We start from the raw sequence: 17,292 nt of genomic DNA, 5'->3' as shown, positions 1-17,292 counted from the left end.
TTATTTTATTTTCCAGAAAATGCAGAGCCACCGGAGCTGAAGCAGTTCTTTGACCTCAATTACTCCCATATATATTATGTTTTCTTTGAGAACTTTGTCACCATTGAGCTTAGCCTCAAGCAAAAAGGTGAGTTGGAATTTATTACTATTGTATTGTTACCATTTTCACTGTATGATGGAATCAGTAATTCACGATCATAAAATAAGAAGATTCATAAAATCATGTCCCTATTTTAGGTCACAAGTCTCAGAGGGAGGAACTGGACTCAATTCTCTTCATTTTCGAGGTACATCACCTATATGTTCTATTATTTAGCAGCTTGAATGAATTATTCATGATTGGTCAATGTTACGGTGGCCCGGCGACCAAGTGGTTAGCGTGTCGGCCTGACAATTTTGGGGTTGAGGGTTCGATCCCAGGTGGGTCCTCAGTGTGTGGAGTTTGCGTGTTCTGTTTGAGCTTGCGTGGGTATTCTCCGGGTGCTCTGGTTTCTTCCCACTTTCCAAAGACATGCATGGTAGGCTGGTTGAAGACCCTAAATCAAGGGTGTCAAACTCGGGTTGGTTCGCGGGCCGCATTAACGTCAACGCCGTTTCATAGTCCGTTTTTATAGATCTAAACCAATGTTTATTTGAGCTTTTTTTCTTAGTAATGGAAAATTTATTTTAATCATGTTTTTTTTATTTCAAAAGGAAACAAAATATATTTTTAAATTATGTTCAATATTAAACTGGAAAAAGGAAAATATTTATATATTTATTTTTAGATTTTACAAAATGCTTTTTGAACTAAAAACACAAAAGAAAAAAATAATTAAAAAATTGCAATGATTGATTTTAAAAAGGGGAAAATCGGGAAATGTAATGTACATCTATAATCATTTGAATTTGATCCTAAAACAGAAAGTCGGCACTCATGATTTATTTTCTCGGGCCGCACAAAATGAGGCAGCGGGACAGATTTGGCCCCCGAGCCGGCACTTTGACACCGATTCAGGTTTTCTTCCGCCTGGTGCCCGAAGTGAACTGGGATAGCCTCCATCACCCCCTGTCACCTTTGTGAGGATAAGTGGTTCAGAAAATGAATGAATGGTCAAAGTGGTGACTATTCAAAACAATTGAACTGATTCGCTGTAATTTTTTTTTCTGTTTATTTCTTCTTCAGAAAATTCTCCAGCTCCTGCCAGAGAGGATCCAGAGTCGATGGCAGTTCCACAGCATCGGTAACAGACCCATCTGTTGAACTCCTATACAAAATGCGATAAACCTGTTCCTATAGCTAAACTGTGACATCACCCAGTATTGTTTATTGGTTACATCTTTCACTTTCAGGACTGATCCTGAAGAAATTGTTGCACACTGGTAACTCTTTGAAGGTGCTTTATTTCCATATGACCCCCAATTAAGATTATGTTCCTTCATTTGGTTATGTTAGCAAATTACACTCATGAAACACTTGCTTCTTTGCAATGCAGATCCGCCGGGAAGGTTTGCGCTTGTTCCTGCTGTGGATGCAGGCATTACAGAGTAATGCTCAACGAGAGCAACTCTGCATGTTTGCCTGTCTAATTCCTGGCTTCCCGGCTCCACTCTGCCATGGGACTCCACGCACTTTAGACACACTAATTAACCCACCACTGAGCTTAACTGAGAGTAAGTCAAAGGGAGTTGTCGTCGCAAGTACTGTTGTTATTTAACAATGTGGTCTAAATTTCATATTAAAGGTAAACTGTGTTTGTCTTCGTGCTACATAAATACAACCATTTTCATTATTATTAGTTCATGGACATGCGCCATTAAATTGCCAAAATTATTTTTACTATCCTTTCTTTTTTGAATGATTGTCTTTTATGTGAGATCATTTCTAAATTCCATTTTTCAGCTCAAGTAACACCTGAAGAGATCACCCCACTGGTAAATCCCCAGTCTGGTGACAAGAACCAGGAGGACCTTACTGCTTACTTCTTGGAAGCGCTATTGAAATACATGGTAAACCAGGTATTATCATTATTTCTAACTAACACAACTAACAGCATAATCACAACCCATGACATTTCTTTATCTACTAAATTCTACCTAACGAAAATGTGGCAAAACGCATAATGTGACTGTTTCCCCCGGAATTGCACTGCGATCTGGCAGCGGCACGGCAGGTGTATCAAAATCACAGGCATAAAACGCCCATTAGATGTGATTTCTTGTGACAAGTCTTAAAGATATTTCTCATATTTCTCACATGACGCAAATAATTACAGGACTTCTCGTATTATTTAATCTCAATGAGACACACCTCCAGAATACGGCAATTACTCATATTAGTCAATTTTAAGGGCCACGATAGTCTGAAATCATCGGCATGTCAATGAAAGCTATGCTTGCGGATAATACTTTATGAATTTATTTGATTTATTTAACCAGATAGAACTCGTTGAGATCAAGATCTCTATTGCAAGGGTGACCTGGCCACATTCACGCTCACTCATACCTTAGGGCAAGGGTGTCAGACTTGGGTTGGTTCGCATGCCGCTTTAACGTCAACTTGATTTTACGTGGGCCGGACCATTCTAGATATAATATTTAGACGTTTTTTAAATAAATGGATTAAAAGCCCTGAATATTCTGTTTTTTATAGATCTAAAACAATGTTTATTTTGGCTTTTTAAAATATATTTTTAGATTTTACAAAATGATTTTTGAACTAAAAACACATAAAAAAATGATTAAAAAATTACAATTATTGATTTAAAAGGGGGAAAATCAGGAAATTTAATATACATCTATACTCTTCATTTTAACTTGATCCTAAAACAGAAAGTCGGCACTCATGATTTACTTTCCCGGGCCAAACAAAATGATGCGGCGGGCCAGATTTGGCCCCCGGGCCGCCAATTTGACACGTGCCTTAGGGCAATTTAGAGTGTTCAAACAGCCTACCATGCATGTTTTTGAATGTGGGAGGAGCCTGGAGTACCCGGAGAAAACTCATGCAAGCCTGGGGACAACATGCAAACTCCACACAGGAAGACCGACTTGGATTCGAACCCAGGACCCCAGATCTGTGAGGCTGACGCGCTAACCACTCATCCGCCGGGCCGCCTAACGAATATTACGAAGTTGAAGTCTTCGCTTTTGTCACTTTCCTTACACCCTTCATATCTTAAAGGAAGACGCCCAAGTTAACAGACATTACATTATCGTCTACAGTTTAAGAATACTCTCAAGCTGCAGCACCATTTAGGTTAATTAAATTTATTTATGAACAATGAAATTCATCAGTTTGCCATCCTGTCCCAGTGTTTGAGCCACGATGGCCCATGTTGTCATTTTTCACGTGTTATCTTTTTAATTCATTGCACACTTTTGATGGTGATACACCTCCAATCCATGGTAGAGTAGCAGCAAATGAACAAACATTCACTACCTTATCTCAGCTTTTCCAAATCTGTTGAAATTTCACCTTTACTGTTCCAATCCTTAATGGTCTTTTTATTTTGCATTTTCTATCTTGATCTCATTCTCACTCAAGCTTCAATTCACCATATATTTATTTTTGTTATACAAAACAATCCTAATTTTTGTTTTCCAACCAGGCGAAGTCTCTGGAGTGGCGTTGTAAAGAGAACCATGAACGTGGCTTCAGCTTCCTTTTTGATCACTTCAAGAAGTTTTACCTTCACCACATCTTTCCCAACTTTGCTTTCGAAACCAGCCTCTACAACCCCATACTAGGTAGGTAAATTTAAAACTTTTGGTATGAGCTAACATCAGAGCTGCCAACTTATATGGAATTTCCGGAGTTTACCCGGACAAACAACGCAAACCCCAGACACCCTTCCTAAACTCCGGAAATCAACTTTTTGTTGTTGTAATTTTTCATAAGGGAAGTATTATTAAGGGTCCCTAAACCACCAGTCTTTTGTTTTGAAACAAATCCTATCATTTCCGGGGTTTTTCTAAAGGAAGTAGGCGTACACGGCACTGGTAAGTCTTATCAATATGCCTGCGCAAAATGGATGGCAATTTGGATGAAACTTCTAATCAGAAACCCAGACACTAGCAGAAGTTTATTGGTTCGTATTCGACGAAATATCCCATGTTGAAGCCGTCTCCAAAAGTACTGACATTTGCACAACATGCATGTGCGACTTCAGCAGGACACATTACCGACTGTAAAATGCACGTAGAAGGACCCAAACACAAAGAAAATCTTCATTATGCTGTACCTTTTCAATAGTTTGCCAAAACACAATATTTCAATTAATGTAAAAACATGATAATAACAGTTTATTTAAATTAACCTATGCTATTTTTTTTACATATTGTGTCGATTTGCGTGAATCGCATTCACTCCAGAAAAACTCCGGAAATGGGGCAAGAGTATTCCTGAAATGGGGTCGACTGAGGGTGGCAGCTCGGTAACATGCAGAAAACTTAAACACATACTTTTCTTCACAGATGTCCCTCCAATGCGCCCCAAGCCCTATTACAGTGTGGTGCGCAGAGAGCAGGATGGTGGCGAAGTTATTTATTGTACTAAGGAAAGTTTCCTTCAGGCCCGAGTCATCTTCATCCGCTGGCTGGTTTCCTTTTGGCTGGAGCCACGGCCCAACACGCAAACACTGATTCCAGGGACAGAAGGGGAAAACATCCCAAAGAACATACAGGTGATTAACAAATTGAAAGTTAAAATGGAAATTTAACTTTCTTTGGGTTTAACATCAAAGGATGAATATGAAGCAACTTTATACAGATTTTGCAACATCTAAAAAGTACAGTAATATCTTGAGATAAGAGCTTAATGCGTTACGGGACCGATTTACTCGTGTCTCAAATCAACATTTCCCATAGAAATGAACTAAATACAAATTAATTTGTTCCCACCCTCTGAAAAAAAACACAAAAACAGGATATTTCAATGAAAAAACATTTTTATTGGTTCTAATTCACCATCTACTAACGGTAACAAATAACTAGTGGTTATGATGTTATTCTTAAATGACACATTCAGTACAACGCATGGTGTGCACAGTAGGGAGAGAGAGAGAGAGCAAGAGAGCAAAAGAAAGAAAGAGACACTTGTTGGACAGCAACGCGCTCGTAAGATAACATACGAAAACATAAATGTAACTTAAATGAAGGGTTCTGGTGGTGTTGAAAGCTTCTCTTTTTCAGATGCTTGATTTGCTTTTAAATTCATGTAAATTCCACTTTTCGCATATTATCGACTTGGTCACGCTAACTCTCGCTAACTGTTTATCCTTTATCCATATTAAAGGAAGGCTCTCCATGTCGTTATGAATGTCACTGTGCAGCTTGGAAGTTATGGTTAGTCTTTCAGGATGGTGCATATTGTTGTAAAACTCCTCTCGTATTGGCGAACCAGCTCCGTCACGCGTACACCACTCATGGAAAAAATGCAATGCTCCGCCCAGTGCTCGTAGAGATCTTTACACGAGGGGGATGCGGGGAGAAATCATAAGCAGCGTCTCTTATGCTCGTATCTCAAAATGTGTCTCATATCTCAAGGTAAAAATTTGCTTGAAATTTTACTGATTTCTCAAGTTCCTTGTATGTCGTGGCACTCGTATATCAAGGTATTACTGTATAGAAAACCTTGAAGACGGCAATTCAATAGATAATCCCTGAATGTCTGGGTCAGTAATAGTTTTGTAAAAGTTGCAGTTTATATATAAATTAAGTTGAACCCATGCAGTGTAAATCCAGATTACTGTAGATAAATACCGACTTCCGATTTATGACGGGAAACAAACCTATATACAAGGTATCAAAGATGTAATTATGTCATTACACAATATCATTTTTTTCTTCTCCAGCGAGCTGCTGCTGGGCTTGCTGCTCGTTCAGCTGGCAGCTCAGATGATGGCTCTGTCTCTGGTATACGGTCAGACAACCATCTTGAAGGGAGCGGGAATTTTTCCGGACCAGGGGGAGGAAGCATTGGTCTAGTTGGCGGTACCGGCCCAATGGGGGAATCGGAGCAATGCCACTCCAACACATCTACTTTAACAGAGCGGGAGCCTAGCTCCTCTTCACTGTGCTCTATGGATGAAGAACAGCTGACAGACATGGAGGTGGTGAGAAGAGTCTTGACCAGCTCCAGAACCAGCATCAACTTCATCACTGAGATCTTCAGACAGGTGAAGGAGCATTGTTATTAACAGTTGAGAATTTTGGATAATACTACTGAGCTCATTCATGGATATACAGAACATGCATTATTACATATGAATGGTTGGAACCTCTCCATCTGTCATTGCAGGCATTTCTCCTTCCAATGTGTGAAGCTGCAGCAATGCGGAAAGTGGTCCGTGTTTATCAAGAGTGGATTTCCATGGAAGACAAGCCTGTATTTATGAAGGAGCCAGAGGAAGGCCTATATCCAATAGCAACAGTCAGTAGTATGGACACTGGCTCGGATAAGGATGATGAGGTGACCGCTCCCACAAAATAATTAATGTATTAATTGGGGTTACAAATCAATGTGATTTTTATTCATTCCAGATCTTTGAATTGAAGTGCTGCATCGGATGGTCATTTTTTAAAATTTATTTATTTATTTTTAAACAATGGCAGCAAAAGTACAGTTTGATTTCTTTCAAAATTCTTGTAACTGTAAGCTGTAATGCCTTACTTTCATTTGAGAAAGCCATAATTGAGTAAAAGCCATACGTTTTTTTTAATGTTTTAAAATGTATTTTAACCTGACTTTATATATTCTCTCTTTTTCTCTTAAGGGAATAAATAAAATGATTGATAGCGAATTATTGGAATATAGTGTTCATGCCGGAGTTCAGACTACACTACAGGTATTTTATCCAAATATACTGATGACATTTTCTTGAAGTACTTTGTTGAATTGTTCTTGCTGGATCCACTTATTACATTTGTTTCATCATTGTAGGTATTTATTACCCATTCCTCCAATGTATTTTTAATGGAGCCAGCCAACGATATCAAGTTCCTTTTAGAGGAGCATGTTGACATGTGCAAGCGAGTATTAAACATCTATCGCAGCCTTGTCATGCATGAGACGATGGACCAGAAAACATGGTAACGACACAAGACAAGATGGACACACTGTCCTCACTTGCTTTTTTGCAATAAGTAAATGAAATAGGAGTTCCTTGGAAACAAATCCATGAATAAATACATAACCGTTATTCATTTTGTAAAATTACATGTCTGGAGAATGTGTGCATCCATCACACCTAATTGCTTCCCTGCTTAAAAATATATGTATGCATATGTATTCTCCCTTTGATGTAGGGAGCAGATCTTACTTGTTTTATTGCGAGTGACAGAGTCAGTGATGAAGAGACCTCCATCCATCATGCCTCAAGGAAAGAAGAACAACACATTGTCAGGAAGGCTGGCTGGTCCAATCTTTCAGGTATTTTATACATATTCTTGCTGGAGACCAAAGGGAGAGCCCATAGTTGGCATATATTAGGGGTGAGAATAGTATACTGTTACTTGTTTTTATTTCATTTTATTGGCCACACGTCACCAGAAATGTTATTGTCATAGGGTAAATATGATTTTGCACTACTGTTGATAGTAATGAAGGATATTTTTGCATTTTCCTTTTTAACTCATTGCGTTTCATGGACAGCTCAAGACATCCAATTCATCTGAAGTGGGAGGTTTAGCAGCGAATGAAGGTTCATTTGCTGCCAACCTTCCCACTTAAAATGGATTGAATGTCTACTAGCAATAAGGTTATTTAAATATTTTTTGTTTGATTTTAAGAGCATGCATTATCATCAACGGCACTGAAAGAGTCAATAAAATAAATAACCTTTACTTTTTAAAAATGTATCCAGTATCAAAAATCATATCTAGTATTTTTTTTTTTATTCAACATTCCTCTTTTCTAAGACGATCTTGACAATAGTTAACTCTCTTTTTACAGACATTGATTGTAGCCTGGATTAAAGGAAATTTAAATGTCTACATAAGCCGGGAACTATGGGATGATCTCCTCTCAGTTCTTTCTTCTCTTACCTCCTGGGAGGAATTGGTAACTGAATGGTCTCTCACAATGGAAACTCTCACAAAGGTAAAAGAAAAAAAATGATTTCCTACCGATTAATCATTGAACAGGCGGTCCGATGGGGAGTGCTCATTTAGCGCATCAGCATCACAGTTCTGAAAACGAGGGTTCAAGTTCGAACCTTCCTGTGTGGAGATTGCATGTCATCCCAGGGCTTGCGTGGGTTTTCTCCGGGTACACCGGTTTCCTCACACATCCCTAAAACATGCATCTTAAGCTTGATGAACACTCTAAATTGCCCCTAGGTGTGAGTGTGAGCGTGAATGGTTGTCCGTCTCTTGCCCTGCAATTGATTGGCCAACAATTCAGGGTTCCCGGTGCCTATAGTTGGCTGGGATAGGCTCCGGCACCCCCCACGACCCTTCTGAGGATAAGTGGTACGGAAAATGAATACATGAATGACTAATCATTGAACATAAGCTATTATGTTATATCATCATTTTCACGCTGGTGCTACATTTCAAGCTTGTTTTCCTGTGGTCTAGGTGTTGGCCAGGAACCTGTACACCGTTGATTTGAACGAACTACCCCTCGACAAGCTCAGTGAGCAAAAACAAAAGAAACACAAAGGAAAAGGTTAGTTTATCAAAGGAACAACTAATAAAAATGTGTGCCTAGACACCTACCTTAATTTTTTTCATAACAAATGGATGCCACAAGATGTCACTAAAAGACTATTTTTACATTTGCCTTTAGTCAAAAAAAAGTATCACCGTTTACTTGAATGTACTTTTATTTGTATCAAGATGGCGCCAAACCCTTTTTAATATTGTATAGGGTTCTTGTGCCATTTTAGGACATTTCAGAAAGGGTCAAAATCTAGAGACAGTTGAAGTTGCAGTGTATTTCACTGGTTTTAGATTCATAGTTACACTTTTGCAAACATTTCAGGTTAATTCCGATAATCTTAGAATTAGTTTTGTCAAGAAGAGTACACATTCTTTAAATCTTATGTGGACAGGGGCAAATTTATTGTATGGTGACATTTAAGAAGCTTCTTGAAAAACATTTTTGGATTTATTTCTTGTTCATCTAAAATATTCATATAATGTAATTCCTTTTTTGAAATTATTTCAATTGTTTCCTTTTTTTATTAGCCTAATCTCGACATTTAAGAAGCTTTTTGAAAAACATTTTTGGATTTATTTGTTGCTCATCTAAAATATTCGTATAATTTAATTCCTTTTTTGAAATTATTTCAATTGTTTTCTTTTTTTATTAGCCTAATCTCATTTCTCATTGCAGCAATTTACTTTATTACTACTAGGTACTGTTAACTGTATTTTCCTGACCTAGTGTTAAACATTGTACTATTATGTACTTGTGATACTCTCTCAATATTTCAGGTATATGCTCAGAAGGCCAACGCCACATAGTGGATCGTTCCTTCTCTAAAGGTTGGAGCAGAGACCAACCAGGTCAGGCCGCTGCCATGAGACAACGTAGCGCCACTACGGCTGGTTCGCCAGGTATTGAGAAGGCCCGAAGCATTGTCCGCCAAAAGACAGTAGGTGAGTACCTTGTGTGAGGTCATCCTCGTTCTAAACTTTGGTAGTGTTTAGAGTAATTGCAGAGATTTCCAGACCTTTAATTTAAAAAAATGTAACATGCCCCGCCCAAAGTGTCATTAAACTGCCGACACAAATGTCGGAACATGACAAAACAGCGAAACTCTGTTATTATAACTTCCGAATAATTATATGTCCATGAGGCAGCCCAGCGGATGAGTGGTTAGCGCGTCGGCCTGACAGTGGGGGACCTGGGTTCAAATCCAGGTCGGTCCTCCTGTGTGGAGTTTGCATGTTCTCCCCGGGCCTGCGTGGGTTTTCTATGGGTACTCCGGTTTCCTCCCACATTCCAAAGATATGCATGGTAGGCTGATTGGACACCTTAAATTGCCTCTAGGTATGAGTGTGAGCGTGAATGGTTGTTCCCTGTGATTGGCTGGCCACCAATTCAGGGTGTCCCCCCCCCCTCCTGGTCCGAAGTCAGCTGGGATAGGCTCCATCGCTCCCCGCGACCCTAGTGAGGATAAAGCAGTTCAGAAAATGAGAGCTGAGATATGTCGATGAAACAATTACAAATATTTCATTCATTAAACACCTATGATTTCTCTTGCATAATGGATAATTCACATCTAACAATGCACCGGTGTTTAAACAGCATGATTTCTATTTCCACCCCCGAAATGTGGGATTAAGGGTAAACCCCAGCCTAACTAAGCAAATTTTTATTTGTTTTTGGAAGTTTGGTAAGTACAATGGTGCAGGTGAGTGCACTGGACCCTCATTGTAGGTTTCCTGAGCACTTTCTGGTGGTCTTGTTCTATGCCTAGCAGGTGAGTCCAGTGGGCACCACAGCTGCGGAAATCTGCCAAATTCAATTCCAACATTATTTTTGGGACATGACTGACTAGCCTCTGGCCTGCCAACAGCTCTTGTCGGATTTTGTTGAGATTTTCTATGATGATAGAGGCATGCCAACACTTTCTTGCAGGGTGAGGGACAGTGGCGGAACAAATCTTAACTGGGCCTAGATGTGATGTGTCTGACCTGAGGCCCTCAGAGTTTGCTGGGGGGGTTGGCTTGGGGTGGTTGGTATATCAAAAAGAGCGAGACCCGCTACCACAACTGTGCCATTGCTCCAACTACACACTGAACGTCACGTGTCTTAACTGCATTAGGTTGATTGGGGTCGGGGGATTTTGCCAGGTGTGATATGTTGACTTGCTTCAACACACCAATGAAGCTCCGTGTACAGACGCTCCCCTACTTACGAACGAGTTAGGTTCCGAGCAATTGTTCATAAGTTGAATTTGTTTGTAAGTTGATTCAGTGCTATATTTTGTATTATAATTTATGTCTAAGGCCTATATAAGTATATTGAAGGTTTATATAAGTGCATTTGTATGTTTAAGGCTTGTATAAGTAACACACATTGGTTTGTACTAAAAAAACATTTAATAAAATGGAGAGAATATGTACAGTACTGTATATATAGAGAGAGATTTATGTATTAGAAACTGGCCGAAAGAAGCGATCTAACGATGATTGCACAGTTTTCTTCTTTTTTTCATCATAAATGATGCGGTAGCACTGTATGGCATCATTCAATTGATTTGCAAACTTTGTGCAACGTTCAATATTTGGGTCCTGCTGCTCGATCTTTATGTTTATAAATGGTACTGACGGTCGAACGATTCAAGTTGTATGACCGTGCAACGCTCACCACTCTCACGCGCATCAAGCTTCGTTATTATTGCCACTCGTTTCAAATGAAATGGCTTGCCTCTTCCTTGCACCTCCCTCACTAGAAGCCTTTCGCTTTTCACCAACCATATTGAATAATGGCTGCACGAGATATTTCATGATAAAAATGAAAAAGGTTCTTTGCGCACTGGAGATACGTCACGCACTTACGCAACTTACGCACTGCAACGAACTGGGCAGAGGAAGGTGGATGCTGGGTGAGCTGAGCGCTCACAGCGCCAGGCGTCGGTATTAGCGGCGGAAAGAAGCACTACTCGGAAAAAGGCGCGCAATACAAAATCGAACTTACGAACATTTTTCGACATAAACGCAATTTGCAGACATGTTCGTATGTACCGTTGTTCGTAAGTCGTATGTTCGTAAGTAGGGGAGCGTCTGTATTATCACACATGCTTTCATTAGCCCCATCCACTCACCCAAGTGGGCCCCCTTTGCGCTGCAGACCCAGGCCTCCTCAAGGGTCGCCTCCTAGAACTGCCCCTAGTTAGGGACACTATTCCATGTGGTGTGTCTGCATGTTCAAAGTATACTGGCCTCTTTTGAAGATAATTTAGTACTAAGGTTTTCAAACCAGCTATTATGTACCCCTCACCTTCCCTTTGTCTTCATCTCACTTTCCACCCTTTTTTCTTTTCTATTTCTTTTCTTCATCTTACCACACCCCTTCGACACTTCCACTTTTTGAAGCACCTTTTCAACTTTCCTCACCGGTTTCGTTGTTATTTCTTCTACTATTCGTCCTTCCTCTTCAGCCCTGCGTAGCTGTTCTACAGGGGACTCTCTGCTGTCCTCAGCCTTTATCCGCAGTGCCAAGAGTGCTCCTGCTCTGGCCCCGCCTCTTCCTGTCCTCCTTCACCACCACCACCCTTTATTACCCCCCCTCGCTGACCAACTGGCAGGTACACTCTCTTTGCACTTCCTGTCTGCCTGCTTTATGCCTGCTGTGTGCCTGAGGTCTTCACACATCTTACTGACGAACATATGCTTGTATAGATTTTCTCACCTTTACAAACTGATCCCAGTCTGTGAAGAATCATGTAATATTTTTCATCTTTTTCACCTGTTTCGCCACCTATTTTAGAGGATTTTGTTGGTTTACAAATGACATCTCTCCTCATTCTGCCTGAACATGGTGCATGTTCCTATGTGAAATTAGATTTTGTTGTTGTTGTAATCTGTATATATTGAATGTTTTAGTTGATTTCTACCAGTGACTTGAGGGATACTGCTTTGGAGCTAAAATAATAGTTTTTTTAGAGTGGTTTGATTCGCCGGGTTATTAACCCATTTTCCGCCATTGGCGGTAATATATATTCAATTAAATTCAATTGAGAGGGCTGGCAATGATTGTTCATTGAAAGAATTCAAGTTCAAGAATTTCTAACTTAGTGACAACTCTTGACAGCCATAGACATCCAATCCAATTGAAGTGAGAGGGTTGACAGCAAATGAATGAACGTTTGCTGTCGACCTTCCAGTTCAAAAGGTTTGAACATCTACTGGTTATAAACATTTGAATTCACTAAAGAAAATCTTCAGTGTCAATTTTTGTAGTTTTGTTTTTTTAGTATTAAATACACTAATCTATTAACACTTTTCACAGACCTCGAAGACCCGCCAATCACGCTGACATCCCGCTCATCTCGAATGCGCCACTCCTCCCAGAGCGAGGAGAACCCTCCAACTTCTTGTTCAGAGGTGTTCCAGAGTGGGGCCTGTGAACCGGATAACCCGGCCCCTGCATCGCTTGCAAGGAGCAGCAGTGCCTCTGACATCATGGAGCCCTTTATCGCTGAGCGGGTCAAAGGTGAAGACCCACAGGGGGATCCCAGTACAATTATAAAACCCTGTCACCCCACTGCTACCACCTTACTTGCAAACAATAGCCATGCAGCTCCGCAACCCCCATGTCCTTTCCACTCCTCCTCTCCTACCCCTTTTTCACTCCGCAATGGTATTGTTTCATCAGGGGGACTAGAAGATGTAAGTGAGTATGATCACATTGGCTGTCAAAGCCAAGGTTCCAGTTCCGACTGGGTAAGCGATTGGGATTCTGCCTTTAATTTTTCTGCCGATAAGGAGAATGATGTAGCGGAGAATGAAGTAGGCTCTGCAACAAATGAGGACGATTTGTTCTCCTCAATTAGGGACTATCTCACCAACAAAGCAATGGAGAAAAATGAGGCAGTGAGCTTAGCAACTGGTCATCCTTTAGAAAATGACGTTCAAACTTCAGTGACATTTAAAACTGATTCAACCACTGGGGAAACAGAATTCGTGCGAGAAACACAGAAGGTGGTTGACAAACAGATTTCTAAGGAAGATAGGCAGGTAAGTAATTCAGTTAAACACAGTAGTGTTGAATCAACAGAGGAGATTGAGGCAGAACAGCGCAGTATCTATGAATGTCTTGAAATGCAGTGTCAATGGCCCACGTTTGGTGTGAAAGAGAGCTTTGAAGGACACAATGATGAGAAGGAAAAAGGTGAAGGAAATACCACAGGAGGAGCAGATTGGGGAGGAAAATGTGATAACTGGAGGGAAATGGGAGGAGATAAAAGAGATGATAAAGACATTGCCACAACCAAAAAGCCCTGTTTAATGAAACCAGAACCTAAGGCAGCAGAAACTAGCAGTGAGACAATTTGTACTCACCAACATTCAGATTCAGCCAAGCCCAAGATGAGCCGTAACGCCAAAAAGCATCACTCTGGTGGTGTCCATGTTAGCTTCAGGCCTTCCACTGAATCAGTCCAGTTCCACAATCCCCTTGAGACCAAAGAAGCCCACTGGAAAGCAAGACTGCGTCGGCTCAGTCACTTTCACACACATAGCCACTCAGCTGGTGAGCGGTCTGGAACAGGGACAGGAACAGGGGGGAAGCAGGGAGCAGGAAATACAGGTAAGTTTGCCTCTGTGACTGCTATTGGTCACAAAGTAATGGGCCATGAAAGACTGGCAGTGGATGTCACTGTGGCTCAAAGTACGGCAGGTATTGGCACTGGAGCAGGGGACAAGGACAAACAGCATCCAGGATCATATGTTGGATCCAATTCTGTGCATGAGACACAGTTTGACGTCTTACCAAGCACTTCTGCCCTGTCATCGGGAATGCGAGGGCGATTGGGACGGTCTGCTTTACGTTCTCGGGCTTCCCGCTCTCGCTCCCAGGAGCCCGGCAGCTCTGTCTCCCGACACCACCAAGGGGCTCTTCTCGGTGGTGTGTATAAGACTGTTGTTCACGCATTATCCACCAAGCCCCGTCCCCGAGGTCAGGGGTCATCCCAAGGCTCGTCGCCACAGCGGCAAGGGCGGGCTGCAATGGGGGATGCGTCATTAAGAGACCTCTACTCCCATGTCCTCGGCTACTTTGGACGAAAGTCTTCCACGGCAGGTGAGGATCGCAGTGGACAAAGTGGTCACAACGGGCACAACAACAGTCCAACAACATCAGTGGAATAGACAAATACTCACAAACCCAGACACCAACAAGCATTTTTTCCTTTGTGGCTGTTTATAACTGGTTTGTTATGATGGAATGACATTTTCTTTTGGGCTGAAACTCATCATCTTGCTGCTGGACTGAAAGTGTTTCCACTTGAACGTGAACCCTTCCTCCAGCCTGCCACCTATTGAAGAACCCCTCCTTCTCCCATAACTTCCCAACTGTTCCCCAATCTGAGGGGCCTTCTCCTCCTCCTCCTACTCCTCCTCCTCTTGCTGTCTTCTTTCTAAGGGTTGTGGGATTTTGATGTCCTCCTTTCTACCCCGTCCTCCTCTCCCACTCGCCATAAAATTGCATGTTACCTTCTCGTGCCTCCTTCACCTCCTTCCGAGATTGCCTCAGCTCCACAGAAGGAAACAACAGTCCACCTTTTTCATTTATTTTTTAATTTTCAAAAAGCATACAATTCCATTTTAAGTCTTCCAACCTTTGTCATTGTTTACATTTTTAGAATATATTTTGTTGCTAAAATTAGTCAGGGGAGGATTAAATGATGAAGCTGTCACAAATATTATTTGTAGTTTCTGCCAAAACCTCTTTGTTTGCAGGCATCCTCATAATGTGGCACGCAAAACTATAGCTGCACATTTTTATTACTCTTGTCATAACAACTTCTAAATAACAGTTTTTTGATGAATCTTAGAGATAAGATAATGCATACTTTATAGCAGTACTATATATAATTATATATATAGTAGCATATGTGTAGTGTGCAGTGACTCATATAAGTCACCTTTAAGTCCAAATTGAATTTATATCATATTACTTTGCTAATTTGTATCAAATATTTTTCCCAGGCATTTATCCACATTTTAATTTCTCATCTGCATGATGCCACAAGTTTCTTTTATACTACATAGAAGTAGTTCACCTTTTCCCCCTCAATCCCTTTTTGCTATAGTTGTTTATATGGCTGTTTGTTTGGCCTTTGACTTTGTTATATTCTGTGGCTTCTGATGATTCTATGCGTTTTAAAATCATCCCTTCAAACCGAAAGCATAATTGCACTTAACATTTGCATGGCCATATTTTAATATTTAATTTAGTTGGGAACTTTATTACGTTACACTAGTCAAATGGTTTACATTCACTATATGGACAAAATTTAAGACACATTTTATAATTCTGTCGATCAAGAGGTTTAGATGTTTTTTTGGGGGGGGGGTCACTTTGACCCTTGATTAATAGTTTAAAAAGAAAAAAAAATCCTAAGGAGGAAATAAACAGCTAGATTTTATCGCAACTTTATTCTCCGTTCCTGCAAGTATATAAACAATTCTGTCCATATAGTGTAGTGAAGGATTGTAAATTTTAGCACTGCTATAAACAGCCGTGACCGGCCGATTGGTCGCCGGATTTTTGGTCGCCGGACTTTTGCTCGCCCGGACCCAAACAACGGGCGACCAAAAGACCGGCGACCAAAAGACCGGCAACAAAACAAGGTAAAACAACACGGTCTACGCATCAATAAAAGCCAACAATGGCCCTGAGCAGTTTCACTGAGCGGACGTGTGAGTGTATAAGAGTTTGTATGTACATGCGTCGTCCCTTTAAGAAGCTACGTCAGTCAGGGTCTTAACAAGTTCTCCAACAAAACACAAAAGTACGGGAAATTTGGAGCTTTTCTTTAGCCTAATAATTAATAGGGCATGAAGTATGACTAAATAATAATTCACAGTTTGTATTTAGGGAATTAGAGCAACAATTTTAAAAGGTAATTATCAATACCTTCCGGCGACCAAAAGTCCGGCGACCAAACGGCCAAGTACCATAAACAGCAATGAAAGAATTACAGTAACTCCCCTCTTAGACAGAAAACTTTCTTAAAAAAGCATTTCACTCCACTATTCTGTGTGACTATTTTTTTCTGTACAAGGCAGACAAGTTTAAAAAGAGAAAAAAGAAAGAAACAGTAATATTATTAGGTTTTCATTTATATTTTTCTGGCCATTGTAATGTCGTCCAATGTAGGGAGATTTTATTTTATCCAGTGACTTGATCAATTCCATTTGTCAGAGATGAGAAAACTATGGTCAAGGGGCCGCATATAGCCTACTTTCTTATTTAATTGAACGTGGAAAACAATTTTAATAGTGTTTCCTTTGATACAGCTGATTTCCCCCTACCTAAAGTTTTTTTTTGTTCAGGACGTTGAATCACAATAGTACCGTTTTTTTTCCTGATCTTGTCTGTGAAGAATATTCCCCATCTTTTTAGTTTAAAACTGACGTTGACCCTTGACTCATTCCCTGCCAATGACAGTCATAGACATCAAATCCATTTCAACTGGGTTGGCTGGCTTGGAGTGATGTATCACTGCCATTGACGCCAATAAACACCCTAACCATTTTGGCTGGGGGGCTGGCAGTGATCGAAAGATTGCTCCTTGCAGAAATGGTTTGGATGTCTATCGCGGTTCTTATAAACTGTCAACATCAACAAAT

At 40.5% G+C, this 17,292-nt stretch overlaps 1 protein-coding gene across 9 annotated transcripts in view; it reads left to right on the top strand.

The window, feature by feature from the left end:
* Window positions 1-17,292, top strand: part of ralgapa1 (Ral GTPase activating protein catalytic subunit alpha 1) — a 71,106-nt gene that overhangs the window by 3,523 nt on the left and 50,291 nt on the right. For 3 of the 9 annotated variants that reach the window (XM_077620322.1, XM_077620324.1, XM_077620326.1), the window contains exons 2-19: window positions 17-127; window positions 238-287; window positions 1,166-1,223; window positions 1,333-1,376; window positions 1,476-1,653; window positions 1,883-1,998; window positions 3,591-3,729; window positions 4,456-4,664; window positions 5,835-6,158; window positions 6,281-6,451; window positions 6,756-6,827; window positions 6,923-7,071; window positions 7,288-7,411; window positions 7,934-8,080; window positions 8,560-8,650; window positions 9,421-9,585; window positions 12,096-12,242; window positions 12,947-14,737. In XM_077620322.1, the coding sequence (XP_077476448.1) occupies window positions 17-127; window positions 238-287; window positions 1,166-1,223; window positions 1,333-1,376; window positions 1,476-1,653; window positions 1,883-1,998; window positions 3,591-3,729; window positions 4,456-4,664; window positions 5,835-6,158; window positions 6,281-6,451; window positions 6,756-6,827; window positions 6,923-7,071; window positions 7,288-7,411; window positions 7,934-8,080; window positions 8,560-8,650; window positions 9,421-9,585; window positions 12,096-12,242; window positions 12,947-14,737 (4,086 nt within the window). The remainder of the gene's footprint in view (window positions 1-16; window positions 128-237; window positions 288-1,165; window positions 1,224-1,332; window positions 1,377-1,475; window positions 1,654-1,882; window positions 1,999-3,590; window positions 3,730-4,455; window positions 4,665-5,834; window positions 6,159-6,280; window positions 6,452-6,755; window positions 6,828-6,922; window positions 7,072-7,287; window positions 7,412-7,933; window positions 8,081-8,559; window positions 8,651-9,420; window positions 9,586-12,095; window positions 12,243-12,946; window positions 14,738-17,292) is intronic. The other 6 variants (XM_077620327.1, XM_077620331.1, XM_077620329.1 and 3 more) reach the window with 4 other exon arrangements.

Source organism: Stigmatopora argus, chromosome 15, assembly GCF_051989625.1.
Source record: "Stigmatopora argus isolate UIUO_Sarg chromosome 15, RoL_Sarg_1.0, whole genome shotgun sequence".
Taxonomy (NCBI): domain Eukaryota; kingdom Metazoa; phylum Chordata; class Actinopteri; order Syngnathiformes; family Syngnathidae; genus Stigmatopora; species Stigmatopora argus.
The sequence above is the reverse complement of the archived record's forward strand: the minus strand, read 5'-3'. Positions and strand labels throughout refer to the sequence as shown.